This window comes from Musca autumnalis, unplaced genomic scaffold, assembly GCF_047663935.1.
Source record: "Musca autumnalis isolate F117 unplaced genomic scaffold, ASM4766393v1 scaffold_5, whole genome shotgun sequence".
Lineage (NCBI taxonomy): Eukaryota > Metazoa > Arthropoda > Insecta > Diptera > Muscidae > Musca > Musca autumnalis.
Genome location: NW_027412088.1, coordinates 113,583,436 through 113,607,093, shown reverse-complemented (window position 1 = coordinate 113,607,093; position 23,658 = coordinate 113,583,436). Strand labels below are relative to the sequence as shown.

Here is a 23,658-nt window from a genome sequence, read left to right as displayed (position 1 = left end):
TATTGTTTTTTTTTTTTTTTATTTATTTGCAAATACCAAATATTTGCAATATCGTGCATAGCAAGGAAAATATTAAGAAATGCGTTAAAAAAGTTCCCACACCGATGCAAGTTTTCATTCCTGTTATTTCTTGTGTTTTTTACGACGGAAAATAGTTTTAAATAAAATATTTGTTATTAAAATTTAAAAATTTAACCTTCAATATCGTCTTATTTATATAAGTTTATTTGATAGTAAATATAGCATTCGAAATATTAAAATGTTTATAAAAAAAGTATCAAAACGTGAATTTGAGGCTTTCGGGCGCGGTATTTTTTATAGCCTTAATTTATTTAATTCGGTTATACTCAAAGAATGGCATAACTAAAAAAAACTTTTTTGAGTTTAAATTTTTTTATTTTGTGTCAAATTTTCATGTTGATATATCCAAAGCTCAACGAGTTACAGCTTATTTTCTAGGAGTTTGGCATAAAGCAACAAAAAGCTTTTTGAGTTTATTAAGCACTAAACACTTCAAATCATGCTTGATCTTGCACAGATATTTAGCATGGATATCTGGCTAGCTCTTTACTGAATATGGTCCAAATGGTTATTTTATTTTTGTGTAATAATCCTTTTTATTTTGGGAAGTTAAATTTCAATCGGCAACTTAAATCACGTTTTTCTTGAAACTGGATTTTTTGAGATGTGACACTCTTTTGAGTAAATGTAGCGATATGTAGTAACATATTTAGGTGCTTTTCAGGGATTATAGTGATTTTTGTGCACATCCCCTTTCTTTTCGGAATTACTTCTTAGCCCCCGAAATCGGAATCGTTAATTTGGATTTTTTACTTTCGTAGAATAATGTACGTATCTATCCAGAATAGAATTTGGCGTTCAGTTCATATATCGGTTGGAGATAGATCGGTAAAGCGTGATTTGGTGTGTTTTGAAAGATTTGGTTTATCCAGTGAATTACTGAATGAAGTTTATGATAATACTGTTTTCTTAATCATCTAAATAATGCTATTGTATTGCCCATAACTGTAATAGAACAAAGTGATAGTTAATAAAAAAGACTGATCTTTTCCAAGTTCTGTCTAAGTTGAAACTGGTTTTTAGCATTGTTTATTATTCGAATTTCAGTATTGAAATTGTTATTGTATTTCTTTTGTCTATACCGTTTTTTTTTTAATTTTCTCTGTGATTATAGCAATTATTCTCTATTCCGCTGTTAGCATATCGCGTGAATGAGTCATTTACTGAACTAAATTAATTAACACTTTGATTGTCACTGTGCTATTAACCTTTCCCGCCCGTTCACATCCATCCATACCAGTCCACATAGAAATTTGGAAGATAGAAAAAGCCAACTTCGAGATTATCCCAAAAAGTAGCAGAAAAAGCAAATTTATCTCACCTCTGCGAATGAAATCATACAAGCGACTTTTTATTATTTATCTTTGGCAAATATTTTGTTAACTATTTTTTTCGTATTTATTTGGCTTTAAGCAAATATGAAATTGGCTGCAGGGCTGAAATGTTTGTTTTATTTCTTTTACGTTCATATAATATTTTAAGAAAGTCATGTTGTTTGTAGTTTTAAGATAAAGCATCCAGTCATACGGACAGAAGTCACAATTCATTACTTTCACCCATATTTTACTTCATTTATTTGTTGTAAACATTATTTGCATTAATTTTGATAAAAAATTTTAATTGAATTTCCTGGAGAATGAATTGTGTTATCTTTTGGAGTTGGTTTGCAAATGTTGTTGAGGCAAATTTTCCTTTTTTATGTTTTTTGCTAACAAAAGCAAATGAAATATCATTTACTATATTTGTTATCTTTGAAAACACTCATTCGTCGTCCAGTCTTGAGTGGAGTGGACGGTAGCACCTAACATTTAAAAAACCATTAATATATTAGATCATAATTTATGATGGCCATTAGCCAGGCAATGAGTTTTATTTTGCTAAACCGGAAAGTTAATTTGTTAGGCGTTGTGTTAAAGGAAACTATGATGTATTTGTTGTAACATCAATAATCTATGTAACTAATTTTTGTTTTTTGGACTAATTATAAGCAAATTAAAAAAACGGTCTTTCCATATAAAGGTCCATTCAGACAGAGCGTTCAAATTACTAAATCTTCGCGCAATTGTTGATGTGTCTAGATAAAATATATCGTTATAAGAACAATACGTACATATGTATATAAAGAACAAGTTAGCAAAGGATATTGTCGGGACGGGTCCCACCACTATCCCTGTTCATAAATCTTTCACGGACAAATATTTCTCGACGTTATTCTTTAAATTCAATCCACAAATAATAATTGGTACAAAATTTAAAGCTCATTCGAACTTATTTAATATTCGTCACTTTAATTGAACTTCGTCAACCGAACCTGAGATATTTGCCATTGCAAAGAAAACTGCAAACAATGAAAAATTTGTTGTTTGACCACCTATTCCAACCAAATAAATCAATTTTCCATGTAAATTTTTGAACCATATTCAATTACACAGAACCCAACTCCACTGTACTTTCTTTAGGAGAGACATAATATACAAAACGCTTGAAGATTAATTGTGAACCTTTAATTGTGAACCTTTAAAGAACTTTGGAACTTTATTAAAATATGAATATATTTCTATTAAATAAGGTACTTAGTTAAGATCTCATAATTATTTACGTAGAAGCTGTGTTTGAGTCAATATAAAAAGTTAAAAAGTAGGTCGGCTTTGTTGACAGAAATGTATGTATGTGCCGTAATGAAAACAAGCAAACCCACTATGAGTTGTTTTTCCTAAACACTGCTGTTGTAATGAGTACTGCGAAAACCATCCGAAATTAAGCTTAACATTCTTCTGCGAACATGTATGGACCTATTCTTAAGCCTAAATATTTGAACTTTTGTCGGGGAGGTACAGTAAGAAGTGGACCGATATAGTGTCTCTTTTAATTTGACGTACATACGTTTTTAAGAACGAATACGAATACGATGTGAATGAAGTATTACTTCTTTCGATTTCTGTAGAGCGTTTGTGAGACAAACTTACACACGCACACATACCGCTCGGTCGCTTTTATTTAAATAGAACAAAGATCACAATGTGTGTCATGTACTCTGAGGTAATTTCACAGTGTCGACAAAATAATTGAAGTGATGAACTAAAATAGTAGTTAATAATGCGTATAATTAAGGTTATCAAACAAAAAACCTACAAAATGTGAACCAAAAAGAAATTATGAATTATGTTTTTCAGCATTTTGGTACTGGTTATGCGGGGGTAATATTTAATTGCGTTATACAGGTGTGATTTTAAATGTAGCACAAAATTATAAAACAATAAGGCAAAAGGATGAGCCAGACCGAAATTCGACCCTGGGCCTCCGACAAACAAGTGACACGGTTGCCGGAGTCTCAGCTTTCTATGCCACCATCAACTTGTCAAAACTTCCGATGACAAATATTTACGATCAAATCTTCTGACTAGTTTGGAATCAAATAAACGACATTAATTCGTATATACAATTTTCGAATTATTTTCGTATAAATGCTAGTTTCCATGCATAGCCTTCGTCCAACTACTAAAATAACATATACCTGACTTCGGTGGGTTCCTAATTTTTCAATGTACCTTTTATGTCATACCTCTTAGGTCAACTCAAAAGAGAATCTATTTAAGCTTTTGGACTAATATGACAGAAAGAATGGACTTTGATAATCAATTTGTAAATCTCCGTATTCATTACTTATTTAAGTTGATGCTGGAGCTTCAAAGACATTATCTCAGGAATTGTGGACTTGTACCGTTCTTAAAAGGAATATTTTTATGCCCAAAATTGGCTCCAACTCCGGTCCAACTTCAAGACCGCGAAAATGTTAAACTTTTCCTAAGGACCGATGGACCGATGATATTAAAGGCCAGTGATTTCTTCCGTTCATACCCGTGTTCAAAGAAAAATCATGATTCCAATGCATCCGCCTAAAATCGAAGCATCAATTTCGATTATTTCATTATCTTATAATTGGCGGGCACAATCAGATAAAGTCCTAAAATGATTATAGGATTGTAGAATACCTGATTCATGTCGTTTGAACTGTAATCTGGAAAAAATATTTTGCAATTTTTTTTTTGATTGTGTCTATATAAATGCAATCCTCTATGAGCGATTATAACATTTGCGGAATTGTGTGTCATAGATTATGTGGGTAATATTCGTCATATCTGTGGTTTTCCTACATAACGACATAAGTCTAAAAATCAAAATTTTCAGGAGAGCGAAAACAAAAAATTTTTGTAATATTTTCTACATGCCGATGATTTTGTTTTGGTTTTTTCTTATATACGGATAGAGCATGCCAAAAACAATCGTTATGAGTAAAAAAAAATAATTTTTTTTTATAAATGTACTTTTTATTAATTTTTTTTTTAAAACATATATTTGCGTGTGCGTCTTATTTTTTTTCACAAAAAGACATATTTATACTTATGTTGTATTCTATGAAAAAGAGCGAAGGAAAATGAATAACACATGTACAATTGTGTTGTTTTTCTGTGAATATTTTTTTACAAATTATTACCCAAACTTAATACAAATAAAACACATTTGTTAAAAATTTGAATTAAAAAATTTTAATTCGAAGTGACGGAAAAAAACTAAATAATGGAAAGCTATTATAAGTTATTAATTATCGACATATAGTATGCTTTTAGCGTTTTGTGATACTTTAAGACTTTTATAGAAATCATGGAATACATCGGGGATAAGTGGCAGTAAATCCATCAAATCTTTCTTTTTTTCAGTCAAAATAGAAATTTCTTCATAATTTTTCTTCTCTGGATTGTAATCCATTACGGTGTTATATGTGATTTTTACTTTAACATACTTTAACAGGTAAATGAATGACCAGCCTTCTTGCTGTGAGGCTTGCATCTCTGTTTTCATTAAACCTACGTAACGGGACTTATGTTTGAGAGTAAACGACGTAAAAAACAGAAAATGAAGATAAAAGAGCATGCAAAAGAGCACATTCAGTTTTACGTGGTTTTCTCTTGAAAGAGAATCAACAAATATTTTAATTATTTTTACATACAAAACGACCTAAGTCACCTTGTGTTCTTTTTTATGAATATGTTTGCGATATACTGCAGCAAATGTCGATATACTACGTTTATTATGACAATTATTTTGTAAAAAGGCCCACTTACGTAGTTTTGCCAAAAAATATATCAGAAACGGTACATTTTTTTCAATTACGGAGTAGTGATATGGAAAGCTCTCAGAAAGTACAACTTCGTGGTGCCAATAACTCAAAATTTACATAACTCGACTTATGTCGTTATGTAGGAAAACCACAGATATACGAGCTTCTTGAAGAATCTTTTAAAAATAGATGCATATTTTTAGTGGGTGGCTGCAATCGTATTCACGTTGCGCTATTTTTACCCATTTTCTGTATACACCGAGGAAAAAAATGTCCAAAGCATATTTTGCAGCAAACATATATTTGTTTGCAACCCGTCCCAAACATAAATTTGTTTGGATCCAAACATATTTCTAACATATATTTTCAGCGTGTATTAAAATGCAACTGACGGTACCCTTGGTCGCTGAATGCGCTGTATCTTCCGACTGTCCATCCAAATCTTGTAATCACGGTACAGGTCGCGCTTGTGGTCGGATCACCACGAAATTTTAAATGGAGATGGGGGTCCTAGAGGAATGGTTCTACTGCTTTTGATGATGATTGGAAATAATCATCGTTTGGGATGGCCAAAAAACTTCTGTGGGGAAGGGAAATAATTAACTTTTTATTCTTATCTGAATATCTTCGCTTCTATTTGGGTATTCGAAATATTCTGTCAGTAATAATAGAACATCCCACCTTTAAAATAATGAAAAGTGGGTGATCAAGCAACGGCTATATCACAATAGTTGTCAGTTTTTTCGCTGTCGGATATCTGCTTCTGCTGGACATATTCCAATGAAAGTAGATCGCCTAAGCTTTAAATCAATACCAAATTTTGTTGGTAACTTTTAGTGATACTTTTCATTCTTAAGTTTGCATTTTAATTTTACCGATTTTTGTCGGTATCTCAAAAAATGAGTTACAGAATTCCACTAAAGATGTGGCAAACTTTTACAAACAAGTAAGAAAAACGTTAAGTTCGGCCGGACCGATCTTTTTATACCCTCCACCACGAACTGTATTGAAGTGAATAGGAACAATAAGTTTTATTTCGTTTATGAAAGTACCGAATTCTTCCTTTTATTGCAAGAGTAATATATATATATATATATATATATATATATATATATATATATATATATCAACTGATAATACTCCCTTCAAAACAGTTAATATGGGGCGACATTTTTCTTCTTTCCAAAAAATGGACCAATATTCACAATTTTCCGAATCGTTCTATGAGGGCTACATGAAGGCGTAGACCTATACGGACAAATTTCATATGGAATGTTTTATACCCCAAATGAAGACTAACCACCAAAATTCAGCCATTTCGGTGGAATATTGAGGCCACAACCTTCAAAATACCGAAAATCTGGAGGTACCGTCTATGGGGGCTATATGAAGGCGTGGACCTATATAAACATTTTATGATAGAAATATTTCTTAGCCTGTGGAAACACAAAAAACAAAATTACAACCGATTCTGTGGTCAAATGGGAGTAATACATTCCAAATATCTTAAATATCTATATATGGGGCCTATACCAAAACGTGGATCTATCTAAACAACATTTGATAGAAATATTTTTTAGCCTCTGGAGACACAAAATACCAAATTACAACCAATTCGGTGGTCAAATGGCACAAATATCCTAAAATTTCCTTAAAACGACGACGCTTCACGCGTAACTTTGTATGGGGGCTACACGAAAACGTGGACCTACATAGCCAAAACGTGGATCTATCTAAACAACATTTGATAGAAATATGTTTTAGCCTCTGGAGACAGAAAATACCAAATTACAACCAATTCGGTGGTCAAATGGCACAAATATCCTAAAATTTCCTTAAAACGACGACGCTTCACGCGTAACTTTGTATGGCGGCTACACGAAAACGTGGACCTACATAGCCCGCTTTCAATACCAAAAGTCCTACATATATATATATATATATATATATATATATATATATATATATATATATATATATATAATAGATTTTACCAAAATTTCATCCACCTACTTGAATCTGTTCGGAAGCTAGAGTGATTTCCACAGACGGACGGACATGGCTATATCGATGTAGAATTGCAAGCTGATCAAGAATATATATGGTTTGTGGGGTCTACAATGATTATTTCGAGTAGTTACAAACGGAATGACAAACTTAATATACCCCCATCCTATGGTGGAGGGTATAAAAATACGAATAATTAAAAAAAGGACGGGAGTGTCCATTGGCAACAAATATTGGGCAAATGTGTGTCTTAGGATCTTGGAATATGATGAAAATCGATGCATAGAACTCCAAAAATATTGCTTCTATGAAATCTGTAGAAACAATTTATGAAGTCAACATTTTACAAAAAATTGTGTTCAAGATTTCCAAACCATAACAAATTTACAAAGAACTCAGATTTGATAGGTTTACAAGTCCAAAACAGAGGAAATATTGTATATAATTCCAATTTCTCCATATCCAATTCATAAAGTAATATTCCATGTTAGGAAAATTAATACAAATCGATGGATTCCACGCAGTTTCGTTGGCTGTGGACATCTATAGCTGATAATTGAGCTCCAGCTATACATATGTAATGTGTTTACATTCTTTTGACGAACTGCTTATACTCTATAGAACAAAAGTTCACCAAAGAAATTGACATGTATGTATATAGCGTACAGTCTTACAATTGTTTTTAGACTTTTAAGTTTAATTGCAATAAGCCAAGGATGAAAAATACTTTAAAGTATTGTTCATAATCATAAAATATTAGGAATATGTTTATTGCCAAAAATGGTTAAATTGTTCAAGAGACAAAGAGATATGTTAAAAACACACATATACATACATATGTATATAATATGTGTATAATAAATCACATAGTATAGAAATTGATGTTTGGATAATGGTTCCCATTATCCGATTAGCTTATCTAACTTTCAAAGTCTTATGATTTTTCATGGGGGCCGACTGCGGGAGCATTTCGTCCCGTATTTATGTTTTACATAAGTTTAGTTGGGTTTTCCTGTTATGGTAATTTAAGCAGACGTAAATATCTGTCTCCCAGCATCTCTGTCAGACAGTTATTAACGTTTGGTTTTAATAGAAATCAAACATTTAGAATTGAACGACAGTTCAAGAAACAATCGATGGCTAAATGGATGATTCATACAAAATTCCAAGTACACGGTTATGAGAAGTCTCTTAAAGACTTTTTCCAATCGAATCAAAACAAACACTTGTAAACAAAACAAAAAACAACAAAACAAAAAAAAAAAAACGAAAAGCAAAACAAACTACTACAACAACATTGGCCAGTCCACATCTGGGCTTATTTAATTTTTGAGTGAGTGATTTCAAGTGTCGTCAATGTGGGATGGGAGGGTGTAAGACATGGTTTAAGCTTTAGTTGACCTAAAATCAAGAGTATGAGTAACAGTTACTGGCATTCGACCACAATTGATCACTCACAACGATAGAGTTAATTGAGAGGATTGAGAGTACATTTCTTGTCAAGACCACAAACACGGGTTGTGTTACCGGTTTTTGTATAAGCTTTCAGTAAACAAAATCATTACTCATACGTTCGCTGGACTCTCTTGCCACACGACAAACCAGAGAACATAAACACGTAAATCAATATACAAACGTACGTTCGGTACAATCATTGTTTGTCTTTTCAGTTGACCATGGAAGCATTAAGTCCAGCATCTTTAGTTTGAATTGCGCTTCTCATGGGTTGGGTTGTTAAGAACCCAAAACGCGCATTGTTGTCGGTCGAAATCGGTAAAAAAAACTATATTATTGTTGTAAAACCGCATATTTTTTATTTTGTTGTATTTGTGTGTGTGATTGAATATATTGTGTAATAAAACATTTAAAATCATAAAAAATTAAGCCAATGAAAAAAATGAATATGTTAACACCGAAATGTTACCGGTTACGGTTAATTGGCACCGTATGCGTAAGCGTGTTTCTAACGCTGATGTTGTGCAATATTATAAGTCTGTCAGAGTGTTACAACTTGTCACCCAAACCCAATGCCATCATTCGGGATCCCCAGTTTCCCACATTTACGCCGAAACATGAAGCTTCATACTTTGGCTTTACATTGAGCCTAAGAAAATTGGGGTAAGTTTGAGTCACACTTTGTTTTAGCCAGGGAATATGAAATGATGATTTTGAGAAATGACACTATGTCGTTTTCATATCTATTAGTCATACATATTAAATTGATTGGTCCAAGGAGGAATTATTCAAACATGCAAACAAGATCTGAGTTGTCCAATAGACAACTATGACACATTTCTTTTTTTATATCTAAGCATTCAAATCGTGCCACTCATTCACACGCCCAAACCGCTAACAGTAAAATTATAATCAAATTGTTTTGTTTGGAAAAAATTAAGTATTTTTTAATTCCCTACAATTTTTGAAATTAATGACATTTTAAAATTCCAAATGGCCAATACATTTTTGGTCAACGTATAGACAAACAATGAATGACTGACTGTGTGTTTATGTACTGAATATTAATATTATTGGCCATTCATTCTTTTTGCGACTTTATGGCAATTACCATATGCAAGTCTGTTTCCCTTGTCTGTTCATTCCAAGCGGAACAAAAGGTTCTTCTATGGGTATATTTGAGGTATGCGTGTGTTATAATTTTGTTGACGTACTTTATGACGTTTTCATTTTCAAAAGTTTTTTACCTCCATTTTTGCTAAGCGCTAATTTAGATGTCCGCCAATCAATTTTCATATGCATCGACGTAGACAATGGCCTGTTTGGGAATTTTACAGAGATGTATTATTCGTTCGAAGTAGGAGCAGTTCCTAGATTATTTACACAATCATATGTTATGATATCTACAAGATTATAAAAAGATTCAATAAATGGGTTTAAAGACTGTAGATATTGTATTCAAAATCTTCTTTTCAAATAACGGTATGAGAGCAACGCTATGAGTGTTGCCGTGGTGGATTGGATCTCCAACAAAACACCAACGGTTTAATACCTTCGAGTAGTGTTGACTTACATTTCCTTTGTATTTATTAGCCATTAAAAATATGGTGGTGGATTGGGTCTCCGACAAGACACAATTTTTTACCAATGGTTAAACCCCTCCGAGTAGTGTTAACTTACATGTCCATTGTATTTCTTGACATTGTAAAATATCTCTACATGCGGCATTAAACTTCATATGTTCGACAAGCCTTCGGACCCGAGGAAAACAATGAAGTCCCACATTATTGAGCGAAAATTGGAGGCGGCGTCTACTTTTTGACATGAAGACAAATCTTCACCTATTCCTGCTGGGATGTTCGTGAGAACCACGACCTTTCTGACACCCCAAAAACACTATATTCGGTGCATAAAACATGTTTATATTTGCCACCGGATATGGAGCTTTTACAACATCTGAGCGACATTGGTGTGAACACGAACTAGATCAGAAATTTTTTTGTTTTACAAACACCCAGAAGGGAAACTTCTATCATATCAAAATGTGCATCGCGACTCATATTCGCTAAATGATATGGGTCTTACTGTTTATCGCCGGGTCCGAACGTGTTACTTGTAGAGAAGTTTTACAAAGCTGAAATACTTAGGAAATGTCACCAACTTTACACGGAGGGGTATTTTGCCACCATTGAAATTTTGATATTGCCTGGTCTGGGAATAGAGCCCGAGAATTCAGCGTGCAAGGCATACCATTGCGCCAGGGATGATCACTCACATGGTAGCGGGTTCTTTCGTACCAGATTGAACCGAAATCATAGTGTTTCGACCAGCGGCTGCCAGCCCTGAATCAAACCTATGCTTGTACGTATTTTTCTAAGCTGTTACAATAACTGAAATTCGTAATTACCTGTAGTTTTCGAGGATGTATTTATACCACCAATAGGGTTATGACTTTTTACAACCTCGTATCCCTGTATGATATTTTGATGAGTTTTTACCTAAGATTGCATAAAATCTTACCCCCTGTTTTTGTAACTATTTGTTCTTCGTTCGTCTATATTCGTTATAATTTAGGAATCCATAGCTCAGGCCCCAGACGACATACAGACCTAATTTTTCATAGACCCGTTCCATATATAGTTAAGAACTCCTCATTTAAAAATCAGCGCTCTACATTTGCCATTTGGGTGCCACCGTGGTGCAATGGTATGCACGCCCGCCTTGCACGCAGAAGGTCGGGGGTTCGATTCCCCGGCCAGGCAACATCGTCAAACATTTTTCAACGGTGGCAAAATACCCCTCAGTAATGTTGGCGACATTTCCTGAGTATTTCAGCCATGTAAACTTCTCTGCAAGTGGTGTCTTAAGACACGCCGTTCGGACTCGGCGATAAACAGTAGGTCCCATATCATTGAGCTAAATATGAATCGGGGTGCACTCATTGATATGAGAGAAGTCTCCCTTGTCCCGTATGGGATGTTGTGGAACAATGTTTGTTTTTGTTGTTTTGTTGCTCTACATTTGCGCTAAGACGAGTAAATCGATTTACAACATTTGACAATTCATGTGATTCGAAAAAAAATGTTCCACACAAAAAAAAATATATATATATATATATATATATATATATATATATATATATATATATATATATATATATATATATGTATATAAAAATATATATGTATATATCATAAAAATTAAAGTTGGTTTGTGCGGCACCTTTTTAAAAATTTAAATGGAATAAAAGTTATTTTAGCCATTAATACAGCCATTAGACCACGCGTAAAAAATATGAAACCAATATTATAAACATTGGCTTTATAAATTGCATATTATAGCAACAACAAAAGAGAAATAAACTTATTGTTAAAATAATATTCCAAATATATTTTTTGGTTCGATTAGAAAAAATATTTGGGAGTTCTCCAACTATTTCGCTAAAATTTCATACAATAGTTAATGTATATTGCAAAAACTAAGTGGATGGATTCGATCGCGGAAGGGCGCGTAAAGAAACTAAATTCACGCGAGGTTCCAAGGAAATTTAATAAAACTTGTACATTTTAAACGAAAAAAAAAGGGTTTTAAAGAAAATTCAAGCATCAAATTTTGGTCTTTAGTCTCCAATTACTAGGAGCACACTCATGAGATATACAGTGCTGCTCAAAACATTTGCAACTCAGATGCCTATATCACATTAAGTCTATTTTTAGGGGCATTTTGAGTTTTGAAATATGTTTGTTTTTGTTATTTAATATTTTATTGACCATATTTTCAAGATTTAAAAAGGATTATGCAGTTATGAACACTTATGTTTAAAAAATGTGTAAAATATCGGAGGAACGCATGTTTTAGCCTGCTCAAAACATTTGCAACTCCGTGGTACGAATATCAATTAGTTCATTTTTGACGAGTTTTTTGTATTGATTGGCATCAAATTGTTTTTAATCAGAAGAAGGGGGCAAAAAGCTTTCATGAGGAGTATATTTTATCCCACACATGTTTACTTTTGATAGACAAGTATGCCGAAAACAAGACATGTCTAATTTTTTAAGAAAAACTTAAATTATGACCAGAAATTTTTATCAGCGCTTTGCTAAAATGGTTATTTTTGAAAATTGTGGATCCAACGAGGTCCAAACGTAAACATTGGAACATCACAATATCTAAAACAGAGCTGGATACCGCGTAAAAAGAACTAAAATCGCCATAAGATGGAAAAAAGATGCAGGGACAACAACATCTACTGCAGGGGATGATCAAATAATTATACGAATTATTAAGCAGATCTCTCAGAGGTCATCAACAGATGTTAAAAAAAAGACTTGACACCGATTAATATATACAAACACCTCCGATACATACCAAGGACACCGGTATACCAAAATAGGCAAATTTTGGGAAAACAGTAATTTACAGGAAAAATGGAATTTTTCATAGAAATTATTCAAAAAATGTGTGGTTATGTTTTTGGAGTAGTAAAACCGAGTACGTCTCCTCGATATAAATCAATATTTAAGTCATATGACTTGAAAAAATTTGATTGATCACCAGAACGAAAGATAATAGAATTTGTCCCCTTATACGAAAAAGTTGACCCAAAATGTAGAAGGTGCCTTATATTGCCCTGGAGATATTTTTATGAACAGAAATGGGACAGGATACATGAGGTCGAGATATTTATCAGATCCAAGAACTAACCGGACAGGTAGCTTGTCAAAATCTCACCATGTACACTCCAGAATTGTCGTATAACAGAATGTTTTGGCATAATACCGCTTCTAAACCTATATATAAGCACGTAAAACTAGTAATTTTTTGAAAATGTTTAATTCATAATATATTATCAAAACAAAAATAATTTCTTCAGATTTTGAATCAAATTTTCTCAGTTGCAAATGTTTTGAGCAGAACCAAAAGTGAGTTCGAGCTTTGTTTTGTATATTTGTTGTAAAATAAGTGACATTTTTGCAAATTAATTTTTAAATCTTTAAAAAGGATTCAATAAACAATCAATCTACAAAAATATTGGCATTTCAAATCCACAAACTACCTCAGAACTATATAAAATATGAACTAGTGATTCCAGTTGCAAATGTTTTGAGCAGCACTGTACATCACGAGTTCTATAAACCTATTATGAGTTTGGAATATAATCTTGTTGCGCCTCCGGATTATAAAAAAGTTCAAAAAACCCCGAAATTCCGGCTTCAAAATGTCAACATCAATTTTATTTGGATGCAGTGGATATATCGAAAAATCATACACTAGTATAATGTTGTCCATGTAGCATTCTGTCATTCCTTTATACAATTTATGATTAAACCAGAAATCGGAAGGGAACATATAAAAACTTGTTGGCATCAACCCATTTTTACCCATTTTTCTACATTGATGCCAACACAGCTTTAAAGATTTTCCGTCATACTATATAGTTCACAGTTCACGAATTCTGAATGAGTGAAACTCGGATTCATCGATTGTAAAACATTTTTGGTTTTTACCATATGTATAGATATATTAGGTTTGTTTTCATACTTACTAAGTGTCGCAGAAACACATTTTCAGCAACTCTTTTTTTATACAACTGTTAGTTTTAGAAAGATTTGTAATAATTATTACAAATTATCGAGTACGCAGACAGGCATATTAGGTGTGTCTTTTTACTTACTAAATGTTGCTGAAACATTTTTTTCAACAACTTTTCCAACAGCTGTCAAAATCTGCAACATTAGTAATAATTATTACTAATTATCACGTAAAAAGACAAACCTATTGTTTTAATCTTCGAAGGAAATAAAAAACAACTTTGAAAAGCTAAAAGAAAGCCTTTGAAAAAGAAAGAAATAAATAAAAGCGAATATGATTTCAATGTCAAGATGACAATAGAAAACATCGTCATTTCTTCAAGCGAATAAAAATTAGTTCAAATTATACTTCTTTTAAGATATATTTTTATTTACGAACAAGTATATGTATGGGTGTTTATTATCAATTTCGACACCACAATAAAATCTATTCATAATATAACCGCAAAATTATAACTTGAAAGGCTTGCAAACTAAACACACATATACATGCATGTATATGAAAATATATAAAAAATTAGTAAAGAAGTTGGATTTTAATTGATTTTTATTTATATTATATACTACTACAGTGGATCTACTTGTTTGCATTTAGATGTTACAAAAAGTATCCTAATATATAATAACCTCTACCACTGTGTCTTATGGAACATACATTACAAAAATTATCAAAAGCTGTAATTGCATTTAAGTAATTTATCAAAGAGCAAATTAACAACAGTCTTGTAGTTCTTTATTTTATTTTTAAGAAAATAAACAAACAATTTTGTAGATTTACTGAAATTTAAATATTCTGAAATTTAAAGCACATTGTTTACTTATTTTTAGTCTAATTATTGGTGCTCCTCGTGCTCAGTCCACATTGGAATCACAACGAAAAATCAACGAAACGGGCGCTGTATATCGTTGCACCTTCAATGGAACCCCACAATGTACTCCCTATGTCTTTGAACACCGTGGTAATTTGAATGTTGAAGATACCGAGTATTCATATGATTCCGAAAAACGTGATTTCCAATGGATGGGAGCTGCCATGGACGGTGGAACCAGCGACACGGATAAGCTAATAGTATGTGCTCCAAGATTTGTAACACCAACCATATCTGAGTATCTTATGCATGGCAGATGCTATTGGATCAACGATACTTTATCCAACTCACCACAAGGCGTAAGACAAATTTCACCACTGCGTGCAAGGCAAGACCAAATTAGAGATGATGATGGTGAACGTTACTACCATTACATGTTGGCCGAGCAAGGTCTCAGTGTGCATGTAACACCGGACAATGAACAATTTCTAATTGGAGCACCTGGTATCCAAACATGGAAGGGTTCGGTAATACGTTATCGCAAAATGGAACTTAATGATGAGCCCAGCTTGAGTCGTCGTGATACCAGCAGTGTATCGCGAATTGCCCGACAAGCTCGTGTGAGATATGAAACTGATATTCCAAATCCGAAAAATTCGAAACAGGCTGCTGGTTCTTATTTTGGTTATTCCGTAAGCTCGGGTTACTTTGATTCGAATAATCCCCAGAAGCTTTTATATGTCGCAACTGCACCACAGGCTGATGAGCAGTCTGGTGAGGTAAGGGATTGAGATTACTTTTTTCTTTAATATTATCTTTTTGACTGATAATGGTTATTTGTAATTTTTCCTCCCTAGGCCTATATATTCGACTACGTTAGCAAATACAAGATCACCAAACACTATGTCTTCCGTGGTAAACAATTTGGCGAATATTTTGGCTATGCAGTTCTTGCCGAAGATGTTAATGGCGATGGTCTCACTGATGTTATTATATCAGCTCCCCAGCATACAATTACCGGATCTAATGATGATGGCGCCATCTATTTATACCTGAATCAAGGAAACGTAAGTTTTCTTTCTTTTCGCTTTGTTTGAAAATTTAATATATGTTTCCATATCTTTAACAGTTTAACTTCGAACGCAAGCTAATGCCATCGCCGTTCCTTGGAAAAGCCCGCTTCGGTACCACCCTTACCAAACTGGGCGATATCAATTATGATGGTTTTAATGACATAGCTGTGGGAGCACCATTTGCTGGAAATGGTTCTGTTTTCGTGTACATGGGCAGTGAGCATGGCTTACGAGACCAGCCAAGCCAACGTTTGGATTATCCAGGCTCGGAAGAATTAACCTATGGTAGTGCCATGTTCGGTCATGGCCTATCTAAAGGTTCAGACGTAGATGACAACGGCTATAATGATTTGGCCATAGGTGCCCCAAACGCTGAAGTCGTTTACCTATACCACTCCTATCCGGTTGTTAGCATTAAAGCTACCATATCTTCACAAACACGAGAAATCAGCACGGAACAAACAACATTCCCAGTAACAATTTGCTACAGCATTTCCACAAATTCACGTAAAGTCAAATCACAAGATTTGGCCCTGAATGTCGTAGTTGATCCTCAGGTGAAACGGGTTCATATTATATCGACCAACAGCAATGAATATCAATTCAATGTCACTGCTACCAGTACAAGGCAATGCAAAGTTATTGACTGCAATGTACGCTATAGCCCAAGCGATATCTTTAAGCCAATCGAATTGGAATTACACTATCAGCTGGTGCATGGTATTCCAGATTCTGAAGGTAAGGAGACACTCATTTGAAAGCATAAAATGCAACGAAACTTACTTTTCTTTCCTCATCGATTTTTCATAAACAAAAGTCTTTTGTGAGACTTGTGCTGCCGTTGATCCTGTTGAACCCAAGACGTCCACAGAGAAGATCATCTTTAGTACGGGTTGTGCAACGGATGTTTGTGTTGCTGATTTGCAAATGACAGCTAGATTAGAGTAAGTTTGTGATCTCTTTTCGCATGCAGACATTGTAATTAATGTTCATTATATTTTTAGTCGTACCTTTGTTTTGGGCAGTAGTCGAACATTTACAGTATCCTACGATGTCATTAACAAGGGCGAAACAGCCTATTTGCCACAAATTAATATCACTTCATCAAATCGTATGCTCTTTGCCAAAATACCATCCAATTGCCAACATAATAGCCAAGATTCTATGCTGCTCTGCGATCTTAACCAGGGCCAACCAATGGCGAAGGGAAAATCAGATACTATTACAGTGATATATGATACGAGCAATATATCGGGAGAAAAAATGGTACTGATGGCTAAGGTCTTTAGCACGGGCAAGGAATACACACCAGGGGATAATATTGCCAGTGATGTAATTACATTGACTGAATTCACTGAAATATCTGCAGTGGGGTTAGTATTTATTTCGATTGCCTTCAGAGGAATATATTTTTTAATTTAATTATCTTTGCAGTGTTCCGAAAACAGAACCAGTTAACTTGGAAGAAGTATTTAATTCTGCAGAAATTATAAACTTCTATGAGGTAAGTAATGAGCATTATAATCAACAAAAAGAAAACCAAGTTAATAAGCGAAAAAAGGCATGGTCAGAACATTCATGTGCCATCAAAATGCGTCAAATAGGGCTCCGATTATGTATTGTCAATGTTGATATTACCAGTACCGAATATCCTCAGCATAAAATACACCAATCGAAGAATTTGAGGAACTTTTTCATATTGTCCACCCAATTTTGCTATAATTAGTTGAGATATTCTCGCAGAAACTGTCTCAGGTTGGATACCTATTCCATGTTTTTGTTGTTGTAGCAACGCAAATATGTTCATTCGTGTATTATTTCAACCTGAACAGGTTGCGTCCATAAAGAACTATACAAAACGACATATAACCCACGTCGAGCGAACTGACTTTTTAGTTTGGTTTGTTTACAATCGCGAGTGCGAACAAAACGAGTAGCGAATAGTTCTCCATTCCACAACAACAGATAGAAAACGAAAAAGTTCAAAACACATTTGATTAATTCATTGAATGATTCGTTTGGTGGTTGATAAAACCAGGGAGTCGGAGTAGGAGTCTGAGTCCAAAACACTAACTCGACTCCGACTCCTGGCAAATTTTTTCCTATATTTATTTATTTTATTCTTATATGAAAAATATATGAGGAAAAAATTTTGTTGGCCCGTTTATTTATATTCACGGTACGCTTTAACTAAATTGAAATGAAAGGTGCTTACACCTGTGAATTTTTGCGGTTTCTGAAACTACAATGTTCATAGAATTTTCGCTGCTACAACATATTCTTTAATCCCATTTCGATAGGGTTTGCGGTTTCCAAGCAAAATCGTTAAAAGCTAAAAAAGCCGCCATTTATTTGAAAATCCCTCCGTCCATTTTTTTTATTTTTCTCATCTATGAACATTGTAGTTTCAGAAACCGCAAAAACTTCGCAGGTGTAAGCACATTTCATTTAAATTTAGTTACGGCGCACCGTGTATTATAAACAAACAGTTAGAGGATGAGAAAGAGGATATTTACTATAATTTGACCTTCACCATAATTAATTTCTATGGCGATTTGGCCATTTCAGAATGTCTGTCAAAATGAATACAGGATTTTACGGAATATCTTTAAAATTCGGTACAGAATTCTTATCAAACCTAATTGTTTTAGTTTCACATACTGTTTCTTATATAGGTCAATGTTTTTATAGCTCTTTCAAGCTGACAATGTTCGAAGCTTAAAGATTTTAACACGTTAAATAGGTGCCAGTAGAACTTAACTTCAGTTTTTCTTAGTTCTCATTTCACTAGGATAAGTTCAGGAATTATATGCAAGGCAACATACATATAGGAAAAAATTGGAAACTTGTACATAATTTATCCATTTCACGTGGTATTGAAAATTACCCTCGGAGTCGACTCCGGAGTCTGGAGTCGTGAAAGACGCCGTCTCCAGAGTCGGAGTCGAACTAAAACTGGCTCGACTCCGAAACCCTGGATAAAACATCCACCATGGTATGTTCCAAGTATGTTGATGTTAGGTTATAGGGTTGTATGCTTAAAATGTGTGTGTTCGTCTGAGTGTGTCACTGATCATTTCGTACAGCAAATGTTTGCCAAAAAATTATTTTTGTTTCGTTGATGAATGAAACAACTCGGCACAGCATGGCCGAAGTACATTTCAGCGATCGTACGGATGAATTGAAAAATTTGTGGTTTTGTTTTGAGAACGAAAGGATTCAGAGAAAATGAAAAGTTTGTGACTGTGTGATTGGTACGGAAGTCGTTTTGTTTGTTTACGTTCATTGATCTCGAGTCGGGTTAGCTGGGCAGCCAAGCAAATATAGCGTGTCGTGTGTTCCCATTCCACATACAGGGCATGTGTTGGGTATCGTGGCATCAATTCGGGCACAATATGAATTGTAGAGTTGGGTAATCTAGCTCCTAGTTCACTGTACTAGTTTCAAAACGAATGAGTAACGCCATAAAATCTATCTATTACGTATACGCAATTTGTTCATACAAATGATTTGGGCCATTGGAACAAGCCTGACAAGCCTGGGTGGGGGGTGGTGCCTATCCACTTAATTGCAATCGCAGATACTGCATCTACTACATCCTGTTGTGTTGATGCACCGGTAAAACCTTCGTTTCCTAGTGAAGATGGTCCACTGGTGTCATGGGGCGGTAACCTGTTGCAGCCCTTAGGGCGGTATTCTGACAGGTTTGAATATTCTTCCACTGCATAGCGTTAACCACAGACCGGTCAATTGCTTTGTAAAAGATCAACAAGGTTTCTTTGTCAGCACCCCATGTGCTGTTGGCCAGGGACTTAAGAACTTTGTTCTTACTTCCGATCTTATCGCAAAAGTGTGTGGCTTGCGCGGACGACTTAAATATTCTATCGAACCTTACACCCAATATTTTGGGCTATGTTCATAGAGCCTCAATTCAGCCGTCGAAGTGGTGAAGAGTATGGTAGTGGATCTAGCGACGGATATTTCACTCTACGGATTTTTTACTTCAAACACGAATAGAGTTTTCTCAGTATCCTCGACCAGCTTGGCATCGTTGGCGGTATCGAAAACTTTTGATAGGCCAAGAGCCTCTACTGATATGTGTGGATATGGCGTATAATGCTGTTGTAGTACTATGTATTTTCTGGAATCCATGTTGATGTTGGACTATCCAGTCTTCTAGTACAATATGGGTGGCTAACGATAGATTGAGGACACTAATTAAATACTCAACTCCGGGTTCATCCCAACGCATTGGTGTCAACTTACTCGTTTGCTGCCTCTAGACATATCTTAATTTTTACCCTATTCACAAAATTTAACTTTTTATGTTTGCCTTATTAGTGCGAAGTTCATTTCATAGTGATATACATATGAATTAATTCTCTTTCGAGTTGAGCTGTTATGACCCATGAGATGTATTGAAAACTTAGGAGTTCACCGAAGTCCCACACATTCAACTATTATGCTACGCTTCACGGGTCCGATCCTTAGAATCCCGGCTTATTAGAATTTTTTTTTGTGGGTGAGCAAAGGCTAATCTTGGAACAGATCCATGTTTTGATATAGCCCTCATAGAAAGGTACTTCCTGATTTTAGGTTTTTTTAAGGTTTTTAGCCTCATTATCACATCGAAATGGCTGAAAAATTTAGTCTTTTTAGGAGATTTTGGAGGTACCTCCTTATTTTACATCTGTTAAAGGTTGTACACTAGGGTTATGACTTTTTTACAACCTCATATCCCTGTATCATAGCGTGATGAGTTATGCCATAAGATTACATAAAATCTTAATTATAAGGTGATTCGGTGAAAAAACCTCACGCACAAAATGATTTTAAAATTTGAATTTATCAAAATTATGGACAATTTTTTGAAGTCACTGAAAACAGATATTTAATTGAAAATAAACTTTAGAGCCACATGAGATAATTAAAATTACATAAAATTTATTTCTCACTATTTTTCTTCAATTCTGAGAATCGTAAAAATGTCGTAAACGCTATTATTCAAAAATATAATTTTTTAACAAAAAACAAAAATTTAAAATTTTTTCAAAGTGACTTTTTTCGCGACTTTTTTAATATTTGAATGAAATAAACGTTATTATAGTTATCAGTAGGCTTATATTTGTTCATTCGTGCAACAAAAAATAATTTTTTGAAAAAAAAAATTTTTTCATTTCATATATTTTTTCAAAAAATTATTTTTTTAAAATCGATTTGTGCGTGAACTTTTTTTATATTTCAATGGAATAAACGATAGCATAGTGATTAATAGGCAAAAGTTCATGCATCCCTGCTACAGGAAATCATTTGAGGAAAAATGTCAAAAAGTCATAACCCTATTGTACACCCATCGTCCAACTGGAATGACTGTAACATCCCAGCAAACACAATGTCGGACGTCCGACGCGTCTGCTCAAAGTCGGAAGTTTTTTTCCGACGCGTCTGACCGACTTCGGTCCGAACTCTGTCCGACTAGTCTGACGAACCTTTCCAGTCCTCTCTCTCCCTCTCTGAAGGGAATTTTTCTATTTTCTCTTGTGCTGCTTTGGCAAAATTAAGTGTAAATAAGCAGAGAGAAAAGAAAGTGTAATTGTTGATGCAGTACGAACGAAAAATTGAGTGCTCGGGTTTTAATTTCTGTATCGGAGAACAAATTTGGTAAATAAATCAGAAGTTCATACGATAGTTCATCTGACTTCGGACAAAATTCGGTCCGAAAGTCGACAAACACTTTCGAATTTCATAAGATTTTACTTCCGAATTCGGACGATATCTGTCCGATAGTCGGTAAATAAATCAAAAATTTATACGACAGTTCATCAGAGTTCGGACCGAATTCGGTCCGAAAGTCGGCTAAAACATCCAATTTTCATCCGAATTTCGGTCAGAGAACACGTCAACCACGCCATATGACTTTCGGACAGAGTTCGGACCGAATTCGGATCCGAACTCGGACGTTTTATCCGACTTTCGGACCGAATTCGGTCCGAACTCTGATGTTTCTTCCGATTTTGGTTTGCTGGGATTGTAGTTAGATACTATTTTTAATACTTTTTGAAATTTACCATGACCCAGCAGAATATTTGTACCATTTGGTATTCGTTTATATACCTAGCCTTTAATTGCTTTCTTATCTTCTTCCTTTTCATTTTAGATCAAGAGCAATGGCCCGAGTACTGTCAGTTCTATGCAACTGGTATTTGATATTCCCGTGGCCTATACAATACCAGGCACAACGAAAACCATACCCATCGTAGATATGAACAATATCACCATGCAGGCCATGTACGATTCACAAATCAAGGATGTCAGCTTTTATCAAAACAATACCCAGATTCTCATGAATGCTGTAGAGAAAATGTCCAGCTTTTCGACCCAATTTACTACAAAAGTTATAACCGAAAGTGGAAGCAGTAGTCATTTCCGTACCATGGAGGTACACAGCGGTGGCGAATTTACCGTCAAAGAAGAATCATTTGGAGGTAAGTTATCTGCAATTCATTGCTTTGGGGATGGCAATAACTCATTAAACTTTATTTCTTGCAGACTCTTTGTTAGCAAGTTTATCACGCCGTAGAAGACGTCGCGAAGCCGCCGCTTTAACTGCAGATAAGGAACAGTATGCACGCATTGCCCATGCCAAATCATTTGAGTTGTTGGGTGAAGACCTGAAGGGCAAACTGCCAGTGAACCGAACTATTGTATTCAACTGTAATGATCCCGAAATGACATTGTGTGTTCGTGCCGTTATACCTCTATACGATTTTAGACCCAACAAACCCATCACAGTTACCATGAAATATCATGTCGATTTGCAAGAAGTCAATCAGATTCTCATTGAACCGTGGGAATTCTTTGTGATAGTTGTTGGCGTTGATGTTCTGAAAACAAATGATCCCTTGGGCTCGACATTGGCCATCTCAAAGAAAATCGAATACAATATCATATCGAAACATCAGTTGTATGGCACTCCCATATGGGTGATAATTTTGGCCATCATCGGTGGTCTGTTGGCGCTAGCATTAATAACCTATGGCATGTACAAAGCTGGTTTCTTTAAGCGTGCCAAGAAAGAGGAAATGGATAAATTGGTGCACCAAGCTCAACTTTCGAATGACGGTGTCAACGAAACGTCTAATCTAAACGCCGAAGACAATTGAGAGTGCAATGTCGGTGACATGCAATAACTAAAGTCGGTCATTTTCATTGTGATCTTGTCTCGAGTCCAAAAAGCTGTGAATACACCTCCCGCCATTTTTGTTTTACAAATGTGGCACAAATTTGTTTTAATTATATGTTTTTCTTTATCATTTAATTTGTTTAAAACAAACTACGAAGTGCGTCTAGACGTACAACGAAGAACATCACCATCATCAATCCAACACTGCGAACGTGTTGATAGTCAATTGTAACTGCCGCAGGAGTTGTCAGGCATTTTAGGACGATTTCGATACCAAATGTTACTATTTTTGTGCGCATAAATTTAAGTTAATTTATTTGTTTTAGATTTTTGATTTGAT

At 34.5% G+C, this 23,658-nt stretch overlaps 1 protein-coding gene across 2 annotated transcripts in view; it reads left to right on the top strand.

The window, feature by feature from the left end:
• LOC141406847 (integrin alpha-PS3-like) overlaps nucleotides 1–23,370 on the top strand; it is a 50,676-nt gene extending 27,306 nt beyond the window's left edge. The window contains exons 1-9 of one of the 2 annotated variants that reach the window (XM_073992956.1): nucleotides 8,811–9,325; nucleotides 15,082–15,841; nucleotides 15,920–16,129; nucleotides 16,192–16,873; nucleotides 16,953–17,079; nucleotides 17,140–17,508; nucleotides 17,570–17,639; nucleotides 22,293–22,620; nucleotides 22,685–23,370. In XM_073992956.1, the coding sequence (XP_073849057.1) occupies nucleotides 9,096–9,325; nucleotides 15,082–15,841; nucleotides 15,920–16,129; nucleotides 16,192–16,873; nucleotides 16,953–17,079; nucleotides 17,140–17,508; nucleotides 17,570–17,639; nucleotides 22,293–22,620; nucleotides 22,685–23,298 (3,390 nt within the window). In that variant the 5' untranslated portion in view covers nucleotides 8,811–9,095 and the 3' untranslated portion in view covers nucleotides 23,299–23,370. Of the gene's footprint in view, nucleotides 1–8,810; nucleotides 9,326–15,081; nucleotides 15,842–15,919; nucleotides 16,130–16,191; nucleotides 16,874–16,952; nucleotides 17,080–17,139; nucleotides 17,509–17,569; nucleotides 17,640–22,292; nucleotides 22,621–22,684 lie in introns of those variants that run through there. The other variant, XM_073992957.1, reaches the window with a different exon arrangement.
• Nucleotides 23,371–23,658: the final 288 nt, after the last annotated feature.